At 35.0% G+C, this 25,234-nt stretch overlaps 1 protein-coding gene across 2 annotated transcripts; it reads left to right on the plus strand.

Moving 5' to 3' along the window:
- The first annotated feature begins 43 nt into the window (after window positions 1-43).
- Window positions 44-24,611, plus strand: LOC100377422 (run domain Beclin-1-interacting and cysteine-rich domain-containing protein-like). Of its 2 annotated transcripts, XM_006816400.3 has the most exons (19): window positions 44-101; window positions 1,215-1,368; window positions 1,675-1,897; window positions 6,117-6,223; window positions 7,122-8,034; window positions 8,576-8,682; window positions 9,088-9,298; window positions 12,803-12,871; window positions 13,540-13,659; window positions 13,893-14,074; window positions 14,723-14,800; window positions 14,937-15,010; window positions 16,430-16,494; window positions 17,109-17,347; window positions 21,775-21,836; window positions 22,165-22,318; window positions 22,503-22,593; window positions 23,576-23,648; window positions 23,781-24,611. In XM_006816400.3, the coding sequence occupies exons 1-19, from the start codon at window positions 70-72 to the stop codon at window positions 23,824-23,826; spliced, it is 3,000 nt and encodes a 999-aa protein (XP_006816463.2). In that variant the 5' UTR covers window positions 44-69; the 3' UTR covers window positions 23,827-24,611. The 2 variants fall into 2 exon arrangements, with proteins under 2 accessions (XP_006816463.2, XP_085355532.1); XM_085499406.1 differs by lacking the exons at window positions 44-101; window positions 1,215-1,368; window positions 1,675-1,897 and adding an exon at window positions 3,674-3,831.
- The last annotated feature ends 623 nt before the right edge of the window (window positions 24,612-25,234 follow it).

Consider the following 25,234-nt stretch of genomic DNA (forward strand, 5'->3'; position numbering starts at 1 on the left):
TCAAATCTACTAGCCAATCAGAGTGCGGATATCTGAATGGATCAATGACGTAAGTAGTAAACATGCAAGATGGCGACGAAAGGAGAGAGTGACGACTTGAGGTATGAATTATTCCGCATTTTCTTTAACGTTGCAAGCCACGTGTCTCAAGTGCACTCGCCATCACGACGCGATGGGCCACGCTGTTTATGAGAGCCTGTATAGGGCTTGTCAATCGGATCTCGCTGTGGCATAATGTGTAAACTGGAAAATGGGGTGTTTATCATGTGTATCAGAGAAAGCCATCCGACACCGGGACTACTGATAAACTCTCATGTATAAACATATTATGGCTCCGGGTACTTGTGAATCAATAAATTATTGAATTGTTATAGTTACAATCACAATATTTGTTAATTCACTTTAAGAAATATATATTTCCTGAAGTGTAAATGTAGTCACTTGTGCCAAGTCGTGGGCTGAAAATCATAATTTGATCAGTGTTATTTATAAGGGCCTTATTGTGATTTTCTTCAAATTCAAGTATTAACAGGCAATGCATGCACAGCTGAGCAATTTATAGATTTATGAAAATTAGAGCTGATGTAACCATAGAATGTTGAATCCTGTAAACTGTGGACGTCGAGAGTTATTAGTGAGCTGAGCATACCAGATGGCATCATCCAGTGGTATTGCTCAACATTTCTCAAAACAAACATTTGGAGCCTGTCTATTGGAAAATGATCACTTGAAGACGATTTCTGTTTTTTGATTTGCATACAGTCTCTACAATCTATTGTAGCGTCTATGCTTTGCATAATCTAAGAATCAACTAATAAAATGGCATCAACCATATAAACCAGAAGTACACAATGTCCAACTTCTCAGGGTATGGTATTTACATTTGTGTATATACCGGTACCCGGTATATATACATCATCTAAAAAGTTTGCTTTGCAAGCTGCTGTTGGCTGCTTTTGTTGCACCTGCTACAACTTTAACACAGTTGCTCCAACATCTTTGCAGGATTCATTGCTTTCCTAAAATTCCAAGGATGTCCATTGCTAAATATATTTAATTAAAAAACGAAAATATAAAAGTTTCCCAGACAGTTTTTAGTCACTAAAATCTCCAAAAACTGTCAAGGGTTTTGAATGAAGTACACATACACTTCCTGCGGTTATCATGGTAATGGTAATTATAACAGGATCTTCGTTCTTATGTGGTTGTTTCAGATTACAACATCAGCAGCTCCTGTTGTCATTGAAGTCCACAGTGGAAGGATTATTAGCGTCACATAGTTCTAACGTCTGGTCTACGTATGGCGGGCTATCTAGACTCTGTAGCGATGTTGAAAACATTCTCAGGCATGGAGTCAGACAACAGCAGGTTATTTTGTTTGTTATTCACAATGTTTTGTAAACATGGTTTTAAATCATTATCCTGGCTGACTTATTTTCATTTTGAAAATGTTGTTGTTGATAAGATGTATGTATTTAATTTCCCATTATTTTGTACACAACATTTGTTCTATTTAAATAATAGGTAAAATAATGTGAGCATACACACCTTCATGATTTTTTTGCAGAGGGGAACATAATAAACGTAATCAATGGGGAAGGAAACATTTCAAAAATAGGATTTTGCACAGTCACAAGTACTATTTATTGATGTTTATCTCGTCGCATGTTGCAGGGTTTATTTACAACGGGTAGCCAGTACTGGACGTTCATCAAAGGACTTAGATGGCTGAATCCGGTATCGGCACCACTTATAGAACATACGGCTAAACGGTCGTCAGATGATGTTGTGGATCGAGGTAAAGCGTGGGTCAAACAAAGCCTGCAAGATCATAACTTGTCGGCACAGCTGAAAATATTAGTGGAAAATGAAGATCACTTACGGCAGTGCTATTTTGGTAAGGCTGGATACATGCCTATTTTTATGCTGTCTTGTAGCAGAGAAGAATGTTAGTTTGCTTTTCAGAATCTGCTCAATCAGTGTAAAAACATTCGTCCCACTTACCATGTTTGTTGAATGCAAAGTGTCATGGCAACAATGTATGTCAGGTTGACTTTAACAATGACATGGGCAGCCATTGAAAGTCAACCATCATTGGAGTCTTGTGAATTAGAAAATAAATTTGATTAATATATTGCACAAAATTAACCTTTTTAGCTCCGCTGTCGACTTTGTCAAGCGGAGCTTATATGAGTGATTGTCCGTCGTCGTTCGTGTCAGTGTTTTACTTTTTCGACTTCTTCTTGAAAACTACAAGCCTGAATGCTTTGATACTTGGTGAATATGTACCTTGGGTAGACCTCTCTCAGATTTGTTCATTTCATGATGATATCTTCAATTCTCTAATTTTGGTGAATATTTTTGTCATTTTTGGTAAAAAGTGATATTTTCCACTTCTTGTTAAAAACAGCAAGTCCAATTGCTTTGATATTACATATATAGGTACTACATGTGGACCTATCTCAGATTTGTTTATTTTGTAATGATATCTTTAATTCTCTAATTTTGGTGAATATTTTTGTCATTTTTGGTAAAAAGTGATATTTTTGACTTCTTGTTAAAAACCGCAAGTCCAATTGCTTTGATATTGCATATATAGGTACTACATGTAAACCTCTCTCAGATTTGTTCATTTTGTAATGATATCTTTAATTTTCTGATTTTGGTAAATATTTTTTTAATTTTTGGAAAAAGTGATATTTTCGACTTCTTGTTGAAAACCGCAAGTCTGATTGCTTTTATATTACATATACAGGTACTACATGTGGATCTCTTTCAGATTTGTTGATTTCGTGGTGATATCTTCAATTATCTAATTTTGATGATTATTTTTGGTGAAAAGCGATATTTTTGAATTCTTGTTGAAAACAGCAAGTCCTGTTGCTTTGATACTATACATATTGTTTATTTTCCAATGATATCTTCTGGTCTTTAAATGCTATCTCAGCCGACAGGCTGCTTGTTTGTCTTTTCTGAACTGAATTTAGCAAGCATATTCTTCATGTTTACATTGAGCATCAGTAATCTATCCACTCAGAGAGCTCTTGCGAGACACTTGCACTAGACATGTAGTTTTTTTTTATCCGATGAAATGCTTGAAATACCAATATATTCAAAACAGTTGGTAGTAAATTGAATGGCATTTCTGACCTGTCGTGACCTCTTGTGTTTGTTATGATTCACATCACAATCATTGTTATTTAAGCCACTGCGATTACGCATAATGTTGTAATAAACATTTAAGATTAGATTTTGCAGTTTTATAACTTTCAGTCACTGATTTATTTTCATTTATTTTCACTTGTTCTATCAGTATCTTGATCCATGCTTAGCAACATCTTTACCGGTATCTCAGGATTCTCCATCAAGTCGTACATCAGATTGAAATAATTAAATAGAGATATTTGTTAGAAAAAGTGATTATGTGGTTTAATGGCCAACCAGAAAGAGTGCATGAAATATTGTGTAAACAATGTGTATAGAAGTCAGTGACACAAAGCAGGGAATCCCTGCGGATTCTATTGTTGAGTCAAAGTCAGAAAATATTTAGTACAAGGAGAAATTCTTTATGTATGCAACTATGTGTTTGACGCAAGTGAAAAATGATCTCATGTATGACCATGGATGAAATTAGAAGTAAATATTACTCATCGTCATCAATTAGACGAACAGCGATATCACACAACTCGATTTAAACTGAGGTTTGCTGGTGAATTTAGCATTAGTAAAGTTGTAGTGTATATAAAAGGGAACAGTTTCTGTAGAAAAGTATAATTTCAGCAACCAGTTTCTGAAGTGTATACATCTTGCTGCGTTCAATTTTTACCATGGGTGAGTTTTTGAGATATCTCACTTAGTTGTTGATGCTACTTAGTGTTTTACTGTAACTAATCCTAGACTCTGGCGAATTGTACCATGTACTTTATAAGTTTATTTTGTTTTTATGGTGTTAGATAGCGCAAATACTTAAAGAGTTGTGGTTAAAAAGTACTGTTTACTGATTTAATTTCATTAGAGACAGATTTTCATACATTTTGATCAGTGAATATTACTGACTTTTTCAAAATTTTGTTTTTACAAACGCCATAGACTGTTCACACTAGTTGTATGCCTGTACAGTGAAAGTGAAATTAAGTGACAGCCCCATCAACTTACTGAGAGTGTGGTTTGTGTAATGGGAGTTTAGGCCAATCCGCACTTGCTTGTACCCAATTTAAAGATGATTGTTTTTGAGATGAAAGCAACTTATTGTCATCCTTGGAAGTATGCTAATGATTGCAGAGTACAATTCATCAAGCGACAAAGCCAAACAAAAGCTAAGGTCACATTCAGTGGGCACTTTGGTTTATCTACGCTTGCCAAATTCATTTCAACTTGTGCCAGGTTCCTATAGAAGTAGGTTTCACTTTTTGACATTTCTTTCAATGGTAAACATGTACTTGTTTTGACCTGTTTCCCCATGTTCAGCATGGATGCAAGTTGACATACCGGTATACTTAATTAACAATCACCACCATGTGCAGACTACGTTCATTCATAAGTGTATATATACGCCACATTGAAGAAAAAAGACTTTGTAGTGAACTTAACTGCATCTTTTATAATTATATACATATACTTCTATATTTGCTTTGGTCCTGATTTGTGAAAAGCACCCCCTATATGTGTAATTACATTATTATAAGACTGCATATTTTGTCACTCCAAAATTGTGATACTACGGGCTGCTTTCTATCCTTGCTTGAAATCATACAGTATACACAGTATATTTCTAATTTGGATTTTAATATATTTCTTTAATATATTCACAATATCAGTTTTATTAAACACATTGAAATACTGCAATCATGCTATGAGGGGCAGGCTGTTGACCTGTAGTAACTAGTCTAATCTGATCTCTCAAAACCAGTCTTTGTGGATACTGTATTTGCGTTATTTTGAAGAACATCTAAAATAGAATTGTGTGTTTTAAGCTAAAATTTTAATTAAGTCTATAGTTTTATGTGCATGGATCAGTATACAGCATGTGAAACTTTTCTACTGAAAACAAAATAACTGATTGATGACATTCCTGTCATTACCTGATGTCACCCTCTGTCTACTGTTTAAAAAAACCCAGATAAGAACCATACGTTGTTGCGTCTGTTTAAAGACAGTGTCACTATAACAATTCTAATTTCCTGCAACATTTCAGAAATCAACAAATCTTTTACACTTATTTTGGATTACCTATGGATGTTGTTACCTGTTATTTATTATGTGCATATATTCGTAAATGTAGATTCAAATTGTAATTTAAGCATATAAGTGATTAAACAACGCTGAAGTCATTTCAAAATTACATTCGTCTACACTAGTGATGTAAAATTTGTTGTGTTGATTTGTCTGATGGTTTTCAACTGTCTATTTGAGTGTCTAAATGTTCTTTAAAAATGTATAAATGATTTCAAACCACAGTTTTGGGTGCAGTGAATGGCAGAAAACTGTACCTTGTTTTATGAAAATACTTATTATGACCATTCGTAAATGCCGATCATCAACTTTCATTGAAATTCAAATATTTAATCATGAGTGATTGGCTCAGAAGCTCAACATTGTCTATACCCATATTGTGCGTTCAAGTTTTCAATTGACTTAGCAACTGTGATCGCCCACTCATTCAAAAATGAAAAGCTTGCTGATTGGTTGCTGTTAAACTAACTAATTAATATTAATAAAACTTGTGATGATGTCGTCATATCATTTCTGGATTGGTCAGTTTCAAATCTACCAGTCGTTTTGATTTCTAAAAAAAAATTATATTTATAATACAATTACAGCTTTATGCAATTGACTGTATTTAAACTTGAAATGAGTGTAGTATTTAATAAATATTTCTTTTTTCACATATTCATAAATCCAATAATGGCTTGTTATTATATTTAAACGTTCCATAAATTAAAAATTTTTTTTTTTACTATAAATGACGTAATACTTGTTGGATCGTATATTACAACCACCATCACATCATTTGTGTACAGTGCTGGGAAAACAAACATTGCAACTAAAATAAATTGTTATACAGTTGCTTGTATGTGAACTATTCAACAAATATCTATTTTTATATTGTGTTTTAGATGGTGCATTCCTTTGCAGTCGTTCACACTACCACGCTATGCACATATGTTTGAAGTCTGTTGAGGAAAACAACCCAGCATTACTGGCGGATCTTGATCCCAAATTGGTATGTTGATTGGTTTTGTTGCTTTTCTTGTTGATTTTTGATATGTTATCATGCTTACTTACTACTGTTTTTATGTTGTATCTGTGTAACACATGAATATAATATGCATACTTATTACTGCTTTCATGTTGGTATGTCTGTCCATGCATACTACTGCTTTCATGTTGGTATGTCTGTCCATGCATGTGTTTGAACCCTATCGGAATTGTAAATTACACCAGTGTTGGTCATGTGACCCATTACTCTGGCCGTGTTTATTTCTGTAACTCTATACTTAGTCCTTATGTAGAATAGTCCATACTACAGTAGTTTCTCAAATGCAGATTACCTGGTATTAACACCTACAATTTTGGCATTATATATATGTATATATTTTTTTAAGTTCCCATATGCGCAGAGCACAAAGAGAAGCTATTGTCATCTGATGTCTGTCTGTCTGTCTGTCTGTCTGTTTGTGGATGAATGTGTCAAATCTTGTTCCACCAATATCTCACCACTGGGTGCATTGAGATAAAAATTGGTACACATCTTCTCTGTGATGAACTTCAGACCATGTGTGTGAATGTCTTAATATTATTTACTAATTAATGTGTATATGTCAGTTAGCTAATTTGTACTTTCATCACGTTTTTTTTTAACAAATTACATTTTTAGCTCAAATGGTTTGAAACTTGTACATGCATACTGTTTGTGTAGTTGAATGTCTGACATTATTTGGAATTAAACTGCATATGTAAATTAGCTAATTTGCATATTAATTACCTAAATGAGTTTTGAACCAATCTATAGAGTACCAAGAGCAACGCAGAGTCAGAAACGGTTGTATGTTAGTTGTTCAGTAAACATCAAAGAACATTGAAATATAGTTTATTATATTGTATGTTTATTTCTCTTCCAGTTAAAGCTGAGAAAGATCTCGCATACCAGGAGTTCTTCGTTACCAATAAATCCAATTCTAGGACATTCAACTACAAATATGGCAAACAGCAAAGACACTACCCCAATATCTATGCCTACAAAAGCTGTGTTACACCCACCACAGTTTGCATCTCCAAAAACAGAAACTATTTTAACCACGTCTGACGAACATGCAACAGCAACCAATGTCCCATCCAGCCCTGCGGAAAGACTGGAAAGACGGAACTCGGCTAAAAATATATTGTTGTCTGTCTTGGAAAATACAGATTATAGGATTGGTATAAATAGTGATTACGCTTTCCCCAAAATCGCCAGCGACCCGCTAATGAATACGCAGTTTCACCTTGATTCCAGCTATGCAATAAATATGGACAATAACACAACTCAAAAGAATCACCTGAAAAATAGTAACAAATCAAACGGTGCTAAGAACTCAACTCAAAGAAAAACAACTTCGCTTCCTAAAAATACTCAAGAGAACATTAAGGAGAAGAGGTTTCGAAAAGAGCGCAAAACAAGTAGCGTGAACGAAGACGAAGAATTGTGCCATGTGACTGAAGAGGAGGAGGGTGATGAGGGAATTGAGTTCCCAAGGAAACCACTGAATATAAACCGGACATTATCTAACAACAACAAAGAGTTGTTTGCTAATGATTCTGATGACGAACTTAGAGAAGAGGATATTTTAAAAAAAAGGACCGCCAAAAAAGAAAGTGATAATAGTAGAACGTCTCGTCTGTTTAGTCAGCACACACGATCCAAATCCGATTTGGGAGTTCTTTGTCAGATACAAGGAACTGAAAGGCATACTGACAAGACAGAAGTTGATGGCGCTAATTTGTCTTCTTCCCTCCCAAGCAAGATTGAGCAGTCTCAACCTTTTCTGGATAGAGGTAAGTTTACTCCTTTTTAAAGTTGCATCTGACATCCCCGCATATAATGGTACAAGCCATAGGTCTTGTCACCTTCAGACTGGTCCATTATTATTTGCAGGATGTGAGATAATTTTTAGATGCTATCAAAGGACATGGAGGATTCCTAAAGTACTTTAGCGAAAAAATTCACTCATTATTGAATACTAGATTGAATAGTGAAGAAAATAATGAGATATATATGGAAGCTGGTATGCATAAATAATAAGTGAAGTGGGGTAGGCATTTGTGTGTTAAATTTCAGAGATCGGTTGCTGATTACTGATTGGATGTCTGAAAGTTGCTGACAGAATTGTTACAAGGTTCAGGGGAAATGTTATCTTAATAATTGTAAATATATAGACGACTCAAAAAGTAAACACGTTTTTTAGTTGTGGTTTGAAAATATGTGGCTTGTCATTTGTTAAACAATGTTTGTTTTTCACCTTTAGCATGCTCTTCATTTGCTGATAATTTGACAGGGTATGGTTACAATAGTTTAACTATGTTTTTCATTTTACAGGCTATGTGTCACCAACAGAATGTATGTTTCCTAAGCCAGTGGAAGGCCAATCACTGATGAGTTTTTTGTCATCACAGGATTTTCAAACATGGCCTGATCTTGACAGGGTAAGCATTTGTTAATCTTCCCAGACAGACTCACACCAATACAACATCAAATGTCAAGCATTCACCCAGTGTTAGAAGATGGATTTTTTTGTTGGTGTTAAATTGTAACCTAGTGGTTTTATTTATATTTTCCATGTCAACATTCAACCATTTCTCAGACTTGTATAGGCACCATGTTAAGGATTTGCCCAAACCACGTCTTTATAATGGTCAATCTATGTGGTGTCAAAAATATAATTATTCAGATTGATTTCATAACAATAGTCATATGAAAATATTGTTGCCTTGACACTCATTTCATCAAACATTATAAATCACCATATAAACCAATTCCAGTGACTATTCATAAATCAGTATGTCCGCACAAACTGAAATAACACAGAAAATTGCAATTGTTTGTTTCAGGAAAACGCTCACTTTAGTATATCCGAAGCCATTATAGCTGCTATTGAACAGATTAAATGCAATCAACCGAGGAAGTCGGCTGAAGACCAATCAGATGCCTCTTCTGACGAGGAAATCCAAGAACTTCAGCAAAGAATACGAATCAGGCGACGAGAGAGACTAAAACAGAAAGCTGTTATGATATCAGCATTTAGTGATGGTCGAACTGACAGTAAGTGACTGCTGAAAAGGGTGTTTTGGAATGGGTCATTCCGTTAGATATGTGATGGAGCAAGGGACTATTATTATTATACACATGATTGCATAGTTTAAATACTGTTGCAATACAGTACAGTTCTCGCGGAAGCTTTGGCTTCACTTCAGCTTCACCTTCGCTTCAGCATCGCATCATTATGGCATTGTTATGGCTTCAGCATCCCTTCAATGTAGCGACATTAAAAAGTTAGGCGGTTATCGCTTCGCTTCATTGTGGCCTCATTATGGCGACAATGAGGCATCAGCATCGCTTCATCAAACAAAGAAGTACAGAACTCATTTCGCCCAACCTCTCGCTTCCGCTTTTCAATCGCTCGCTTTTGCAACCGCTTGTTGAATTTCCGCTTTATTTTCGACTGTGCAAAAATTCGAACTACTAACAATTTTCTGGTTTTCATAGATCACGGTTACTAGTTTAGTAACTGTGCATAGATGTTAAACAACTGTCAAAAGTTCAAATACTTTTTGTTTTAACTATCTATAATTATATGCATGCAATCTGACCCTTTGACCTAGATTTGGCTGGGATTGACTATTTTATTTTAAACAATATTCTGACGTGACGTACTGCTACAAAATGTATTTCAACAGAAGTACGACGTGGTTGTCCGGGTTTCTTTTCCTGACTGTGTTGAGTTTACGATTTGTATAATTATTGTTATTTCCCCCAAGGAGAACACAAGCCGAAGGATCATGAAGCTAAATAGAAGTCCCACGCATGGACTTAATGAAAGAAAATATTTCTAAGGCTAAAATAAAACCTAATATCTCTTTGTGTATTTGTCAATTTTGCATATATTTGTTGTGACAGTATGTTCGTAAATATCTGGAAAAATCTCGCCTTTCGTTAATAATTTCATTTGTTTGAAATGTCTACCGACCGTGTCCCAATAATTTGTTTGGAATATCGATCCCCGTTCGTTTCTCTAAACGGTCCCGACGTCCATTATTCAACACAATCAGCATTTATTTATCGTAATTCATGGGGATCATGTCCTCTAATTTGCGGGCTGTAAAACCAAATAATTAAACATGTACTATTTATTATATATATTGTTTTACCTCGTGAAACTACAACACAGCGTAGAGATGTCGCGGTGAAACAGTTGTCTTGAAATCGATGGAACTTCAATTATCCATTTCTCGCCTTGAAATAAAATTTAAAAAATTCGAAGAGCATCGGGGGATACATTATTAACCAGTCTTACCAATCGCTAGCTTTATTTTATTCAAATCCATAAAATTCACGAGTTTTTCAACATTTGTTGGCAACTTCCGCGCTAAAAATGGTTGAAAATGTGGGTGTGGTTCTCTCGCAAAGTCCCGTTGATAATACGGACAAATATGGTTCTGTGACCCAGGTCGTGCTCCGATCATGTGACTTTCAGCAAATCAATGATGTTGTAACAAAGCATATTTGACGCTAATTGAAGGGTAGTCGTACTGTCCAATCTCCGGCGTCGATTCACTGTGCTGTGACAGGCTTCACAATCATTCACTGAAAAACATCGGTTTATTTTGACAAACTGCTGGGATTTGACCTCAGTTCAAAAAAAGAAAAAAGAAAAACTGGGCTGAGATACAAATCAGTTTTGCAAGTTGGGAAATAAGGTAAACCAGATTGGGGTCGATGATATTCAGTATCGAAGGACTTCCGTGTGTATAATAAGTTTCAAATTGTTCATCGACTGGTCACCAAATATTTACGGCTACAAGTTCAACTAAATGAACACATTTTTTCCAAAGCCCAATAAATTATTTCTGCACGTCAAGTGCTATTCGATTTTTTACCTGTGGCTCGTTTTTATTCAAAAATATTTTTTGTGAGAATACTTTTAAAGTACGTATAGATCGAGCTCAGGTCACTGATCGTGACTTAATTTTGAAAATTGGATGTAAAATTTTACCAGACCGACGCCACCACAACCATCCAATAATAGTTGGAAATGTACGCACTTGTTTTGGAACTTTGTATCAAGGTGGCAGGCGACAACACCGACGCACCAGGCGGTTTGCGTGTTTTGCATGTATTAGTAGTCCAGGCATGGAATCGGACTCGGCTAAAACTAAACGAAACACAGAAAAATACCACCGAAATGAGGAATCTGAATCTGTTCTCTTACCAGCAAATAAAATGAACGAAAATAAGGTAATTTTATAACAAGAACAGTTTCATTTCGTATAGCAAATTGTGTTGTTTCCGAACGACGATTGCATCGTGTGATTTAAATTTATCACATTTTTCCTTGCAGTCAATATGACTCTCGTCACCTTGCAGATTGCAATGTACTTCACATAGTTTTTGGTACCCAATACTCGCAACATTAAATAATTAAACAAGATATCTTTTTAAAATGTCATTTTACTCTTGGTCATATTATTTTATTCCCCTTACCGCTTTGAATTTCAAATCGATTACATATCGAACTTCTGTACATGTGTTTTTTCTCTACTGTCTTTCCATGTGAAAATAATGAGGTCATACTCATGTCACAATACTTTGAAGCTGATGCCATGTTGATGCCATGAGACTGCGAAGCTGAGGCCACGATGATGCCACAAAATAAGAGAGGCGAACACAGCTCCAATTTTCAATGATGCGAAGCTGATGCTACAATGATGCGATGCTGAGGCGACAATGAAGCCATGCGTATGCGACAATGATGCCACAAAAGCCAAAGCTTCCGCGAGAACTGTACTGTAGCTACGTCTCATTTTAGCTAATTTGACTCAATGCATGAATTAACAGAATCCTAATTTAGCTAAAGTGTCAACAATATTATTGTTTTGAGAATAAACTTTATTTTAAATTAGTAACTTCTTATTGAATTACAATTACAAATTGGCTAAAATAACCTGCTAGCTATACACATTTTACAGTATTCTGTATATGAAAGCTATGTTGCTTATGTGTTGGCTGGTTCCCTCCTCAAGTGTCTTGGCGTACCAAGCCACAAGAGGCCGGTAACTCGTAATGGTTCCGGCATTCTGATTGGTCCGTCACTTTCTCGTTGGTTGTTCTATTTCCCTTGGTTACCCAACATCAACACTTACTCTCGTGGTCCTAGAGCAGGGATTTCCTTTTACTTTCGAAAGTTGGGCAAATAAAAAACAGTTTCTTGTGTTATGAATTTGCACAGAAACAGCAAGAAATGCTAGAAACATCTCAAATATGTAAGTCTAAGCAGCAGAATGTATGGGCATGGCGTAATGAAGACTTGTTTACAGAAAATGAATATTAGAACTTTTTCAAATTATGTCACTTAGTCACATGACTTTGGAACAATATGGTAATTACTAATTATCTGTGTTTTACTTCCCATTCGCAAAGGACGCAGGGAATCAGCGAATGCTTGTATGTTGCTGTGTTTAAAGTTTAGGGCGGTATATGCTTATATATTATTCTAACATTATTAATTGCTGTCATTAATAATAGTTGTTTTCTCTGGTTCTTTTACAGCAACTACCGAGACCACTTCCAGTGCCTCTCCATTTAGCTCTCCAGCAGGATCTGGTTCTGAAAACTCGGGTAATATTGCATGTTTCCAAATTTCCTCTCAACCGTTGAAGTATAATTTTCTAAACTTTCTCATTTCAGAGATTCCCTCTAAACTTTCCTCTTTCTGTGCATTCCTTCGCATAGCAGTATTATTGTCTGACTCAGATAGTGCAAGGTAATGCTGGCAAACTATCTTAAGTTATTGATTTACTATTCCAACTTTTAAGGTTCTCTTATTTGTTTGGGTAGGAGGAAATTGTGAAAACTACAGATCAACTCGTATATTCAGTATTTCTAAAAGTTCGTGGCTAAGCCCGCCATTGGTTAATTTTAATGTGACATTTTGTCACCTTTCGAGATATAAATTTGCATATGTCAGTTTTGAGTCCAGCAATGGAAAGTTGTGTCTATTTGATCCACCGGCGACTCCTTTGATACCTTCCAATCATCCAAAAAATTGCCTAATTAAAGCTTGGTAATGTCTCAGTTTGTACTCAGTGATCTGCTCAACAGTCAAAGTCGCCATCTTTGTTTATATGAGACCCAAGACATGGCAAGACGACCACCGCCCAGTAATATAACATAACATAACACTGCAAATTATGCAATCACAAATAACTCCCTGGTTTGTAATTTATCATGAAGTGTTAAAATATAATTTATACTTAGCAATTTGATGTATTTGATGTTTTTTTCAGATGACTCTGGGAGTAGTGATCAAGTTGAACAGCTCGATTTAGCAGATAACACCAATAGTACTAATCTGACTGAACTATCAAATCTTGGATTAACATCATCTTTAGCATCTTTATACTCAGGTAGGACAATTCAAGCCAATGATGCAACAGATGGCTGAACAGTTTCTTTTATTTCAGTGGAACATCTGTCTTACTGTTTATATATAGATCCATGAAACTCCAGCATTTCATGGATCAACCAATGCTTGCTTCATTATCCACATGATTATCATACTTAACAGCCTCCAGACGGGAATATTAGATTATTGGTGCGCCTAGTGAAGTAAATGAAGCATTTTTGTTTGTTTCAACAGACGCTGATATTCAGAAGAACTTGCCACAAAATGAGTCCTCTTCAAATAATCACCATGACAACACTACTAAAGGCTCAGCAGATGCCGTGGCTATATGTCTATTAAAGAAATTCTCAGCCAAGTTATTGCCAGCAGCTTCAGATTTAGACTGGCTCGTATCTGAACAAGATGTTCCTCAGGCAGTAAGTAATACATCTCATCATTTCCTGTGTATGTGATGGCCTGTCGTAAGTAGCTTTGATGTTGCTTTATGGTGTCATTCGATTCTAAGAAAGTGTTAGTTTCAAGTAACAGTTTCGGCATTGTCGTTTGATTTATTTTACTTATGTATTATTCTGTTCTACATCCTTGTTCACATTTATTATGTGCCAAACTGTATTTCTAATAATGATAATTTGTTATGTAGAATACTATTTCAATGAAAATGTCAGTCTAAATCATTAAATCAGTGAGTCTAAATCATCAAATCTGTCAGTCAAAATCACCAAATCTGTCAGTCTAAATCATCAAATCAGTGAGTCAAAATCATCAAATCTGTCAGTCAAATTCACCAAATCTGTCAGTCTAAATCATCAAATCAGTGAGATCTAAATCACCAAATCTGTCAGTCAAAATCACCAAATCTGTCAGTCTAAATCATCAAATCAGTGAGTCTAAATCACCAAATCTGTCAGTCAAAATCACCAAATCTGTCAGTCTAAATCATCAAATCAGTGAGTCTAAATCACCAAATCTGTCAGTCAAAATAATCAAAACTGTTAAGTATGTCTACTTCCAACATTCTGTTACTGCAATGTTTAATGCTGTATCTTTTCCTGTATTTTTTTTAGTTACTACCATTACCAAAGTCTTTCCCTATTTCACCCGACGATGGTGAAAACTCTGATCTTGCATTTCCAAACAAAAATGTAAGTATAAAACACATGTCATTAAATTAATAATAATATAGATTGGAAGATCTCTAATACTTTCCACTTTAGAGAACAAGTGTATGTTCAATGAATTTGCACATTTTTTTGATGACTTTGGATTTGTCATTTGCAGATTCGAGTACGCGGTAATTTAGAGTGGGCTCCGCCAAGAGCACAGATTATATTTAACATCCATCCTGCACCAAGGTTAGTTTAGATGTTGTGAACTACTTTCTAGATTTCACTCTTCTATTGTACAACACAATTATCCTGCTATCATGCTATCAGTTGGACTACTGTTGGATAATTTGTACCATCTGATTGTTGCTCTTTTCCTCAAGCAGTTCAGCCACCTGGCAGGATATGCTTTATTCAAATGCTGTTAATCTGTCCTGATGTTTCTTATAACGAAATCAAATTAACATTTGTATTCATGCACTTTGTTGTAGACTTATCTTGACTGATTGTTTTCAAACTCCACACATGCATGGTCAAATGCATGTTGATTTAAAGAATGTTGTTCTGAAGCCATATCTGACTGATTGCAATCAAACTTCTCACATTGTGTCGCACCTTGTGACATGCAACATGACTGATTGCAATCAAACTTCTCACATTGTGTCGCACCTTGTGACATGCAACATGACTGATTGCAATCAAACTTCTCACATTGTGTCGCACCTTGTGACATGCAACATGACTGATTGCAATCAAACTTCTCACATTGTGTCGCACCTTGTGACATGCAACATGACTGATTGCAATCAAACTTCTCACATTGTGTCGCACCTTGTGACATGCAACATGACTGATTGCAATCAAACTTCTCACATTGTGTCGCACCTTGTGACATGCAACATGACTGATTGCAATCAAACTTCTCACATTGTGTCGCACCTTGTGACATGCAACATGACTGATTGCAATCAAACTTCTCACATTGTGTCGCACCTTGTGACATGCAACATGACTGATTGCAATCAAACTTCTCACATTGTGTCGCACCTTTTGACATGCAACTTGACTGATTGCAATCAAACTTCTCACATTGTGTCGCACCTTGTGACATGCAACATGACTGATTGCAATCAAACTTCTCACATTGTGTCGCACCTTGTGACATGCAACATGACTGATTGCAATCAAACTTCTCACATTGTGTCGCACCTTGTGACATGCAACTTGACTGATTTGTATTTGTTGTAGTAAAAATGCGTCAAGTTCGAGGCTTTGTTGACTACATGTAGATTTCAAGTTTTCGTGGATGAATATTCTTCAAATATGGTACACAATTTGTCAGATCTGCAGTATTATATAATCATATGATACAAATATTTCTTGGTTTTGAAGCAAGCAGAATTGGATTCTCAGTTTTGTTATGTTCACTTGTACTCACTGAATGTCATCTCAGGAAAACTGCTAGAGTTTGGGAGTTCACCTCATGTATATTCTAAAGCAAATTATGAAAGAATCGCTGTCTGAAATTGGTCTTGTGAGAAAGCGAGGGATACTTATTAACCTCTGTTGTTTTTAGTATTTTGTTGACAGCATCACTGTGTTATGCAGGAAAATTTGTTGACTGAATCCTCAGTATTCTTTATTTGTTATATTGTGTCTTCTCAACAGAAGGAAAGTTATAATTGCAAAACAGAACTATCGATGTGCAGGTTGTGGAATGAAAATTGAACCAGGTAAAAAGATATAACCATTAATATTTTAAACATCATAATTTAACAAATTGTATCTGCAAACTAGAATAACAAATATGGTATGACAGAAACCTGTTTTTAAAATTAGCATATTTGGCGAGAGATAATATCCAAGCATAAATAGTGCTGATTTAGTCAGTTTCGTAACAGGATCACAGGTCAGGGTCCATAGCTCCAAGAGCCAAATGAGTTCCAAGACTTTTCCAGACCTTTCCCCAAACTTTTTTGCATTTGTCCCAAGACATTTTGACCCTTAATTCAGGACAACATCATCACCAAAGCTGATCAAAGTTCTTAGGATATGGTAGTTCACTGGAGAAAACGGGCCTTTCTAAAATGAATTAATAACTGTGAAGAAATTTAAAGATTTTTCAAAGATTTTTTTAATTTTCCTGTAATTTAAAGACAACTCAAAGACTTTCCAGACTTAAAAAATCAAAAGACTTTCAAAGGATTTTCCCAACGCTATGGATCCTGCAGGTCTTCTAGTGCCACATATAAGAACTTGCTTTAACCAATCAGATGGCTAGATTCATGTTATAATAATTACAATGTTATCGTAATGTATCTATCATGTGCTTGATATGAAACTATAGGTTATATGAAAAGACTCCGTTACTGTGAATATCTAGGCAAGTACTTCTGCCATTGTTGCCACGCAAACGGCATGACAGTAATTCCAGGAAGAATTCTACGCAAATGGGATTTTCACAAATACCCAGTTTCCAATTTTGCCCGTGATCTCATCACCAAGATGCAGAATGATCCGTTTTTCAACGTGACCGACATCAATCCGTCTTTGTACCGAAGGGTGAGAAGTCTAGAAGCAGTTAGGGTAAGTTTGGGTCCATCGAAAGAAATGTTAGCGTTTTGATGATTTTACGACTTTCGTGACGTCAAAATTTAACGAAAGTTTTCGGACACCAAGTGATTTGTAGATTCAAGAAAATTCATTTTTTTTGAAATGATGTGCTACAAAATGACAAAATCTTTGTTTCCATGGAAACAACCATGGGTATACCTTCTTTTTATTAGTCCCCGTTCAGGTGCAGCCTGAAAAGGGGACTGTATAATTCAGGTTATGTCCATTTTTCCGTCTCCAACATTTTCTCAGAAATTATACAGCAGGTATCAGTGAAACTTGGCAGGTTGATGAACAAGTCTCTACTGAGTATGCACGTAATTTTTTTTTCCAGATCTGAAAATCCCAAGTGGGTCTTTTTCATGATTTTCATCAAAAATTACCTCTCTCGGCAACATTGACAGAACGTCTGCGCATGCTCAGAATAAATTAATTACTGTAAAATACTTTATTTTTGCTTGCAACATTTTTGCTATTTTCGCTGAAGGAATGTTTCAGTTAAAATAAAATCCAGCGAATATTCCCTTTTTCCTATATTTTACAGTCAAACTTGTCAAAAATCAATGAAAATAAATTCAAAACAAAACAAAACACCCAGAAAAAGTATTTTCAGCGAATGGTAATTCCAGCTGAAATAAAATATTTTACAGTAGATTAGATCTGTGAGTAACGCTGCTGTTATTATGGCACCTGATTTCTCCATTGCGTGCAATTTATTATAGTACTGTTTATACATGTATTCTGTTCGGCTCAGTGGTCTCATTCACTAGTTGCTAGAAGAACTAGTAACTTTATTTGATTTCAAGAACTTCAAGAAGGCGGCATAAGAAACGTGTTTGCAAAGGTAAGTTCTCCAGTTTCAGCAAAATTGAATGTTTATTGGGGTACGATTGGTGTACATTCCGTGACGTACAGACGTCAATATTATGATGATTGCCAGCTTTATATTCTTGTGAAAAGCCAAAAAAGCAAACAATTGTCTCCAATCTACGAAACTAGTTCGTAAACTGTCAAATTATTGTACATGGGGACATAGCTTTCAACAAAATCGATATCCGGTTTTTTGCTTGTGTCGCGTTTTCCGAAATATCCACAACTCGGGGGGGGGGGGGGTCCTTGTATCGATCAATTTATTCATTATATAATAGTAGGTTGCCTATGATTATATTCGTATTTTTTATGTTGTGAGCATTAAACTGTTAGTTGTAATGAAGATTTTGTCGATCTCCTGCGATTGAACATGGCGGATGTACAGTGACAACACGTGTATGGACGGTCGGTCGAGTAGTCTGCAACGGACCATGAAATCGCCCGGCGTTTTTTCGGCAGTTTTCTTTTTAATATTTTGGATATTTCATTCACTCCTGACGTCTAAAAGAGTCTAATTTATATTTTACCGTAGTCATCGACACCTATTCAAGAGTATGATGTTTATTGTGAATAGCCTGAATGCGTAAGCTTCGTTTCGACAATGAGCTGTGTTATTTCTGTGAACAATGTTTAATTATTCTTTAAATGCTCAGTTTTTTTTTAAACAACTAATTTTTGGATTAAAAAAAAAATCATGACGTTTTCCCAGTCAAAATAGCATAAAGATCTTGCTACAACATCGGTGAATCTCTACAGTACCGCGTTGCGTTCACCACGAGGTCACTGAACCATATTAACATATTTAAATGAGCCCACGTGTAAATGGAAACATGGCGGATATTGAATCTTATCGAGCATTTACATTCGACCGAAATCATTCGTTTATGATGAAACTAAGTTGAATATTACTTCAAATTCATAAAAATTTAACGAATTAATTTTTTGTGCGTTATTATAATCATTACTGAATAATAATCAACAATTGCAATACTTCGAAAACAAGTAAGTTATTCACTTGCGAAACACAGAATGACCAGATTGTGCTACCGTGATCATTTGCTACCGGTACTAACCACTAAGCAATGTATTCGTGTTTGTATTATTCAAAACTTCTTTTAGAACATACTTTACTTTTCGTTATCAACAAAATTATAAAAAAATAATGCATATTACATTATGTGATTTGGGTGGGGGGGATTCAATTCCAACATTTCGCGGTGCCTATGAACCAAAGGCCTTTCACTCTTTGAGTGTGACACCTAAACCAGAGGTTTTATGGTGTATAAACTGGCACTAAATGAAAAGGCCGTTGAACCTTATTCAAATTTATAAATACATGTTATTATGTATTTCATTATGAAAACTGACTAAATTAAATGTGATCTTATTTTTAATTGTTTGAACAGAATGATTTATATATCGGTAATGACGTTTTCATCTGATATTAATTGTGCAATTGTTAAAATGCCTACCTACACATTTATTGTTTTTGTTTCTGAAATAGACATCTGTAAAAAAAAAATTAAAAATCATGCTTGATTAAAATTCAAAAAAAAAAGATGTATCCATGTAGCCCCTTTCTGTTACCTGTTTCCAACTTCTTCCAAAGTAAAACTGGTAAAGGCATGTAATTGCCAAACAATCATCATTTGTGGGAAAACTTGTATGTTATTGAAAATCTTTATTTTGTTGTCTGTGATCAAAATATTCTCAAACAATCTGTCTTCTGGTGGCACTACACTGCGCATTTATGCACAGTCAGTATCCCAATGCGCGATCACAGCTTACTAAGTGATGATGGTGGTTGAAATGGAAAACTGAATACAAAAATCCAGGAACATCTCAAACGAATTTCCATCTGCTGTGAATGCATGTTTCGTTGCATCAAATAAATAACCCAATTTTATGACAGAAGCTTGCGATTTTGTGCCATACAGGGTCAAGTGATTGAGCAATAAAAAATATGGTTTTATGTATCAGGTTATTGAATGTATCCAAAAACATGGTACCAATGATCTGAAATTTCAGGAGTGCTCGCTGAAGGTTTATCAATCTTGCGTATTGTCTTGTTCTTTTTCAATCCTGCATTTCAGTTACTAGAATTTATACTAAAAAAAAATAGTTTCTGTTTTTCTTCTAATAACTCAGCCACTCTCAAAAACAAATATTTTTCCATGGTCGAAATGCAAGAAGAATACAAAACTACTGTGATTGCATAGCGATACCTGTAGGGCCATTGTCAATTAGTTCGCCTGATCAACACAGCGTTATACATAGGACTGATATTGAATCACGGAGAGTAAAATCTTGTGATACTAATCTAGAACCACTCAGATTGGTTCATATGTCTTATGAATCCACATGTGTATATCTTGGACAATACTCATTTTAAACTTTTTTTTTTTTTTTACAGTGGTGCTGTGAACTGCTTCAATTTCGCAAGGCAATTTTTTCTGGGTTCCTACAACATGGAGTGTCAGGGACTTTATTGAAATGTTGTACACAAATTTCATAAAATCCTGAACATATCTAGAAGTCAAAATTAAATGGTTTACAGTATTTTATACCCATTAATAATTAAAATGCAATAATATCACTGCACTAAAAAGACTTCAAACAATTATTGTTACTTCTCCATTGAAGGTTATGAGCAGACCAACCTTTACTTGCTCTGAAAACATAGCTTTTACAATTGTTTAAATTAACAGATGTTGTTCTATGTACAATGAATACATTTTAAATAATAAACCTTACTGTGTTAATAACAAATTGTATTTGACAACATGAGAATGATTCTGATGCCCAGTGATGATGTTGAAACAAACCCAGGTCCTGGTAATATACTAAGACCTGATTAACAAACAAGTCATGTACATCAAGGTTCACTCAGATTTATGAATGCAGTTTCTTGAGCAAGTATACATGTATGACAAATACAGTGTAGTTTTGTTGCACTCTGAGATTCTGAACATGGGTCAGTGGAAGTTTTTAGTTGTCAGTACAAAACTAGATTTAATATGGGAAATCACTTGATGATGAGTTGTACCCACAAAGAGTACATATTTATTCACCTGTTTGCCTGTATTTTATAATCAAATAACGGGGACTGTGACATTTCATGTCTTGTTTTTACTTCATCATTTAATTAATTTCAATTTCAAAACTATGACCATGCTGGATTATTTACTTCATTTCATTTTGTTTAACCATTTGAGCGCCAAAATTAACTTCAGGCACCATCCACAATAATCTTTGCAAAAATGTTAATTTTTTTTATCAAAAACTAAAAGCATTGCCACATTTTTTCTGTTTGGTCTAAAATTGCGATTAAATTCTGTGAAAATGACAAAAAATTGCAAACAAATTTAACCCAGTTTGAGCAGAAAAAGATTTGGCTCCCAAAGGGTCAACCACAGCCCATGTAAATTAATGTCAATACAAATGCATTACAGTGCTTCTAATTGCTTTCTCTAATGTATGGAGTGATATTTGTGTGGATAGCAATGCAAATATTGTGTGCTTTCTTGTAGGAATATAGAACTCAGTTATATTATTTAAAAGATTTTCTTCGGACCTGCAGGCAGGGTCAAAGGTGAGATTGATTGCCTCTCTTTACTGACGGTATTTCAGCCAGACTGTACACAAATGAGGATATACAATAACTTAAGTATCACAAACTTATTTTTTGAGAGGGTGGGCACGTTAGTGCCGGCTCGTTACATCTGGATGTTCACTTCAAAGGACTGTGCTGTGGAGTATATTCATATTTTCATTGTGAACGTGTAATGGTATTAAAGTGTTTCTAAATCTTAAAAGAATTGCTTGTCCATTATTTATACAAATCAATTCACCATGTCTTTAGTCTTCGCAAACATCTTTCTCTTTTTCTCATCTGTACAAACAATGTTCATTTCTTCCAGTATGTGGAATGAATTTGACAAGAGACCTCACCATTTAATTCACGATGTTAATATTTATTCGATAATTGATTTACTAAAAGTGAGGTCGGGAGAGATGCCTCTTGAACTCAGGGAGCTTGTTGAGGATGCAATAACGCACGTTACGCAATGTCAGGTGAGTTGTACTGGTAATTCGCTTGTAAAATACAATGCTTGTATGTGCTGCATACAGCGATTAAGATCTAGCAAAATTTCTGAAATATATCTTGTAAACCTTTGGCAGTAATTTGTTCTCCGAGTCACCAGTCATTGATTTCAAGCCTGTTTCAGGTAATTAATGTCAATTTCTTTTATTTCAGCTTTGCCAGGCAAAAGGTTTTATCTGCGAATTATGTAACAACAATGAAATTATCTATCCATTTGAACTCCACAAATGTATCCAATGTGCAGGTAAGTCGCTCAAAACGATTCAACAGCTGGTTTTTAGTTCCTGTTCAAAATTGCCGACTCGCAGCAATTTTGTTTTCAATGCAGTTTCCAGACGGTTGCCATCAAATTCGAAATGTTTGACTGGCGGTCATCTTATTAGTCTGAAAATGGGGACTTATGGATAGACGTGCATGCGTTCGGACCTTGACATGCTCGGACAGATTACAAACTTCACACATACATCATACATAATATTATACACATGCACGTCAAGTTGTTTCACAATCTGATTCAAGATGGCTGAATGGCAGGCATTTTAGTTCTAAAAAATCATTGAAATCATCGACTTTGATCGATTATGTTCAAATTTTGTATAATCATAGATATATACATGTATTCAAAGTGGCTTATTTTGAATGCTGTTCCAGAGCAATATCTCTCAATATGGACAAGTACTCTTTTGACGATCGGATACAAATGTCAATCATTTTGAATGCTGTTCCAGAGCAATATCTCTCAATTTGGACAAGTACTCTTTTGACGATCGGATACAAATGTCAATCATTTTGAATGCTGTTCCAGAGCAATATCTCTCAATATGGACAAGATGACTGAATGTCAATCATTTTAATGTTAACAAATCATAATCAAGCATCAGCTTTTGGATCCATATTTCTGACATGTTTATGTTCCAACTATATAACTATAAACAAAACTATCTTAAATTTGATAACTAACAGTGACTGTGCCATGCATGGCTTGTTTAAACAAATGCAGGTCTTTGGAGCCATCTCTCTCATACATGCCTGAATCGATCAAGTTTAAACTTCAAAGGTTATATATCTCGTGTCTATAATACAAACAGGGGCTATGGCATCGTTACTGATGACACCGGCATTAATTTGCTACTAGAGGGTTGCCATGTTTATAAGATGATTCCTTCTGCAGTAGTGTTTGAATAATAAATCGTAGTAAAACATATTTTGTTATTTTTTTTTCTCAGCTTGTTGGGCTTGTTACCATAGCAACTGTTATTTACCAGATAAGTGTCCAAAATGTGAGAGAATAAGAGTACGGTGAGTACAGTTATCTGACATTTGTATTTAAGTCATAAGATACGCATGAAAACAAGACTTGCACTGTGTCATACTGTTAATGTTTGAATATTTAATTTATATAAAATATTTTTGCTTTTTTTATACTTGCAGTAGAAGCAAACGACAATCCAAGAATTCTGATTCAGACGAAGAGTAAAAATCGCAAAATACTTGATCGTGACTCGTATGTTCTATTTGAGTGCAATGTAATCCTGACTCCAGAGGGCAGTGTAATACAATAATACACACTATTAAACAGGCCGCAGATTTTACCCCAAGAATATCATGTGATCTATGATTGAGAAGAAAACCTGAATGCCAAGGATTCAACACCAGTGTCTCCTGTAATTCGTGAACCTCTTTAGGAATTCGGTGTAAATTATCTACTGGTAGTAACAAAGATGAACTTTTAAAGTTAAGGTGGTCAAGCAATGTGCAATTATTTAAATAACCATTAATTATTATTTCAAAATATCAGGGATATATGTTGCAATGCTTTGTAGTTATGTGGTAGCAGTGAGAAAGTTTCAGATGGCTTTTTGAATCAAATAAAAAATTGTTGCTTTCAGAAAACAAAAAAGTCACGAAAGTGGCTTACCTTGTAGGAATTAAATTAATCAATTTTGCGAGGGATCAAATTGTGAAAAATTAACGAAGTACAGCACGAGTTATATTGTATATGGAAGATCATGATTGGTCTACGAACAATTTGGGAATCGCTTGTGCCGACTCGGCAGAACATTTACTTTGCACAAATATCTTGTTCTTTTCTGTTATCTAACCTTTACATTATCTGATATCTGCTATTGGTGTGATCAATTGTTGATAAGATCATTCCAAATATCAAAGGGGTGAACAGGTAGTAGTTTCTCACAATGACAAAGAACTTCACAGCGCATATCATTTTCATTACTCAATAAAGATGCTGGCTTGAGTACAAAACTAATTTTCATAATTTTTTTGAACATATCATGCAGAAAATTCTGGTAGTATTTTTACTTTGCTCGGTGCTTCGCTTCTTACTATAAAAGTAACATGGCGAATATATACAATTCTTATTTTTACTTTTACTCAGATCAGTTTTCATGAAATTTAGTTTACAAAAATTGTTTTAAAGTAAAATGTGTGCAAATCACATGAATAATTGAAGTAATGCGGGAGAAAAAATACATTTTATCTCTATTACCTGGGGCTGAATTCTAAAAATTGTTTTGTTACCATGGCAATTCTGGAATTTTCAGGACTATGTAACTTCTTCTTAGTTTTATAATTGCTAAATTTGCATAACTAATGCCTGGTAATGACAATATTTTGCGATGTTATAATTCAGGTAGTGGAACAATCAGGTAATTTTAGTTAATGCAATTACACGAAAGCGGGATCAGAGGTTTACATTCACCAGTTCCATAATATCCAGAATGGTGTTACCAAAGACTCTGAAAATTTTTTATATTTTCTGGCCTTGTATGTTTGGGATTTAGTTGGTCAAATTCTTTGATTTTTCTATGTAAAACAAAGCAAAAACACCAGTGCAGGTCACTGATTTGTCAGCTTTAACAGTCTAC

The sequence above is a fragment of the Saccoglossus kowalevskii genome, chromosome 1 (assembly GCF_978046115.1).
Source record: "Saccoglossus kowalevskii chromosome 1, keSacKowa6.1, whole genome shotgun sequence".
Taxonomy (NCBI): Eukaryota; Metazoa; Hemichordata; class Enteropneusta; family Harrimaniidae; genus Saccoglossus; species Saccoglossus kowalevskii.

Coding starts and splice junctions, on each gene's coding strand:
- LOC100377422 (XM_006816400.3), top strand. CDS start 70: ATGGCGACGAAAGGAGAGAGTGACGACTTGAG. Junction 6,224..7,121: donor CGGATCTTGATCCCAAATTG/GTATGTTGATTG, acceptor TTTCTCTTCCAG/TTAAAGCTGAGAAAGATCTC. Junction 14,801..14,936: donor TTGCATTTCCAAACAAAAAT/GTAAGTATAAAA, acceptor TGTCATTTGCAG/ATTCGAGTACGCGGTAATTT.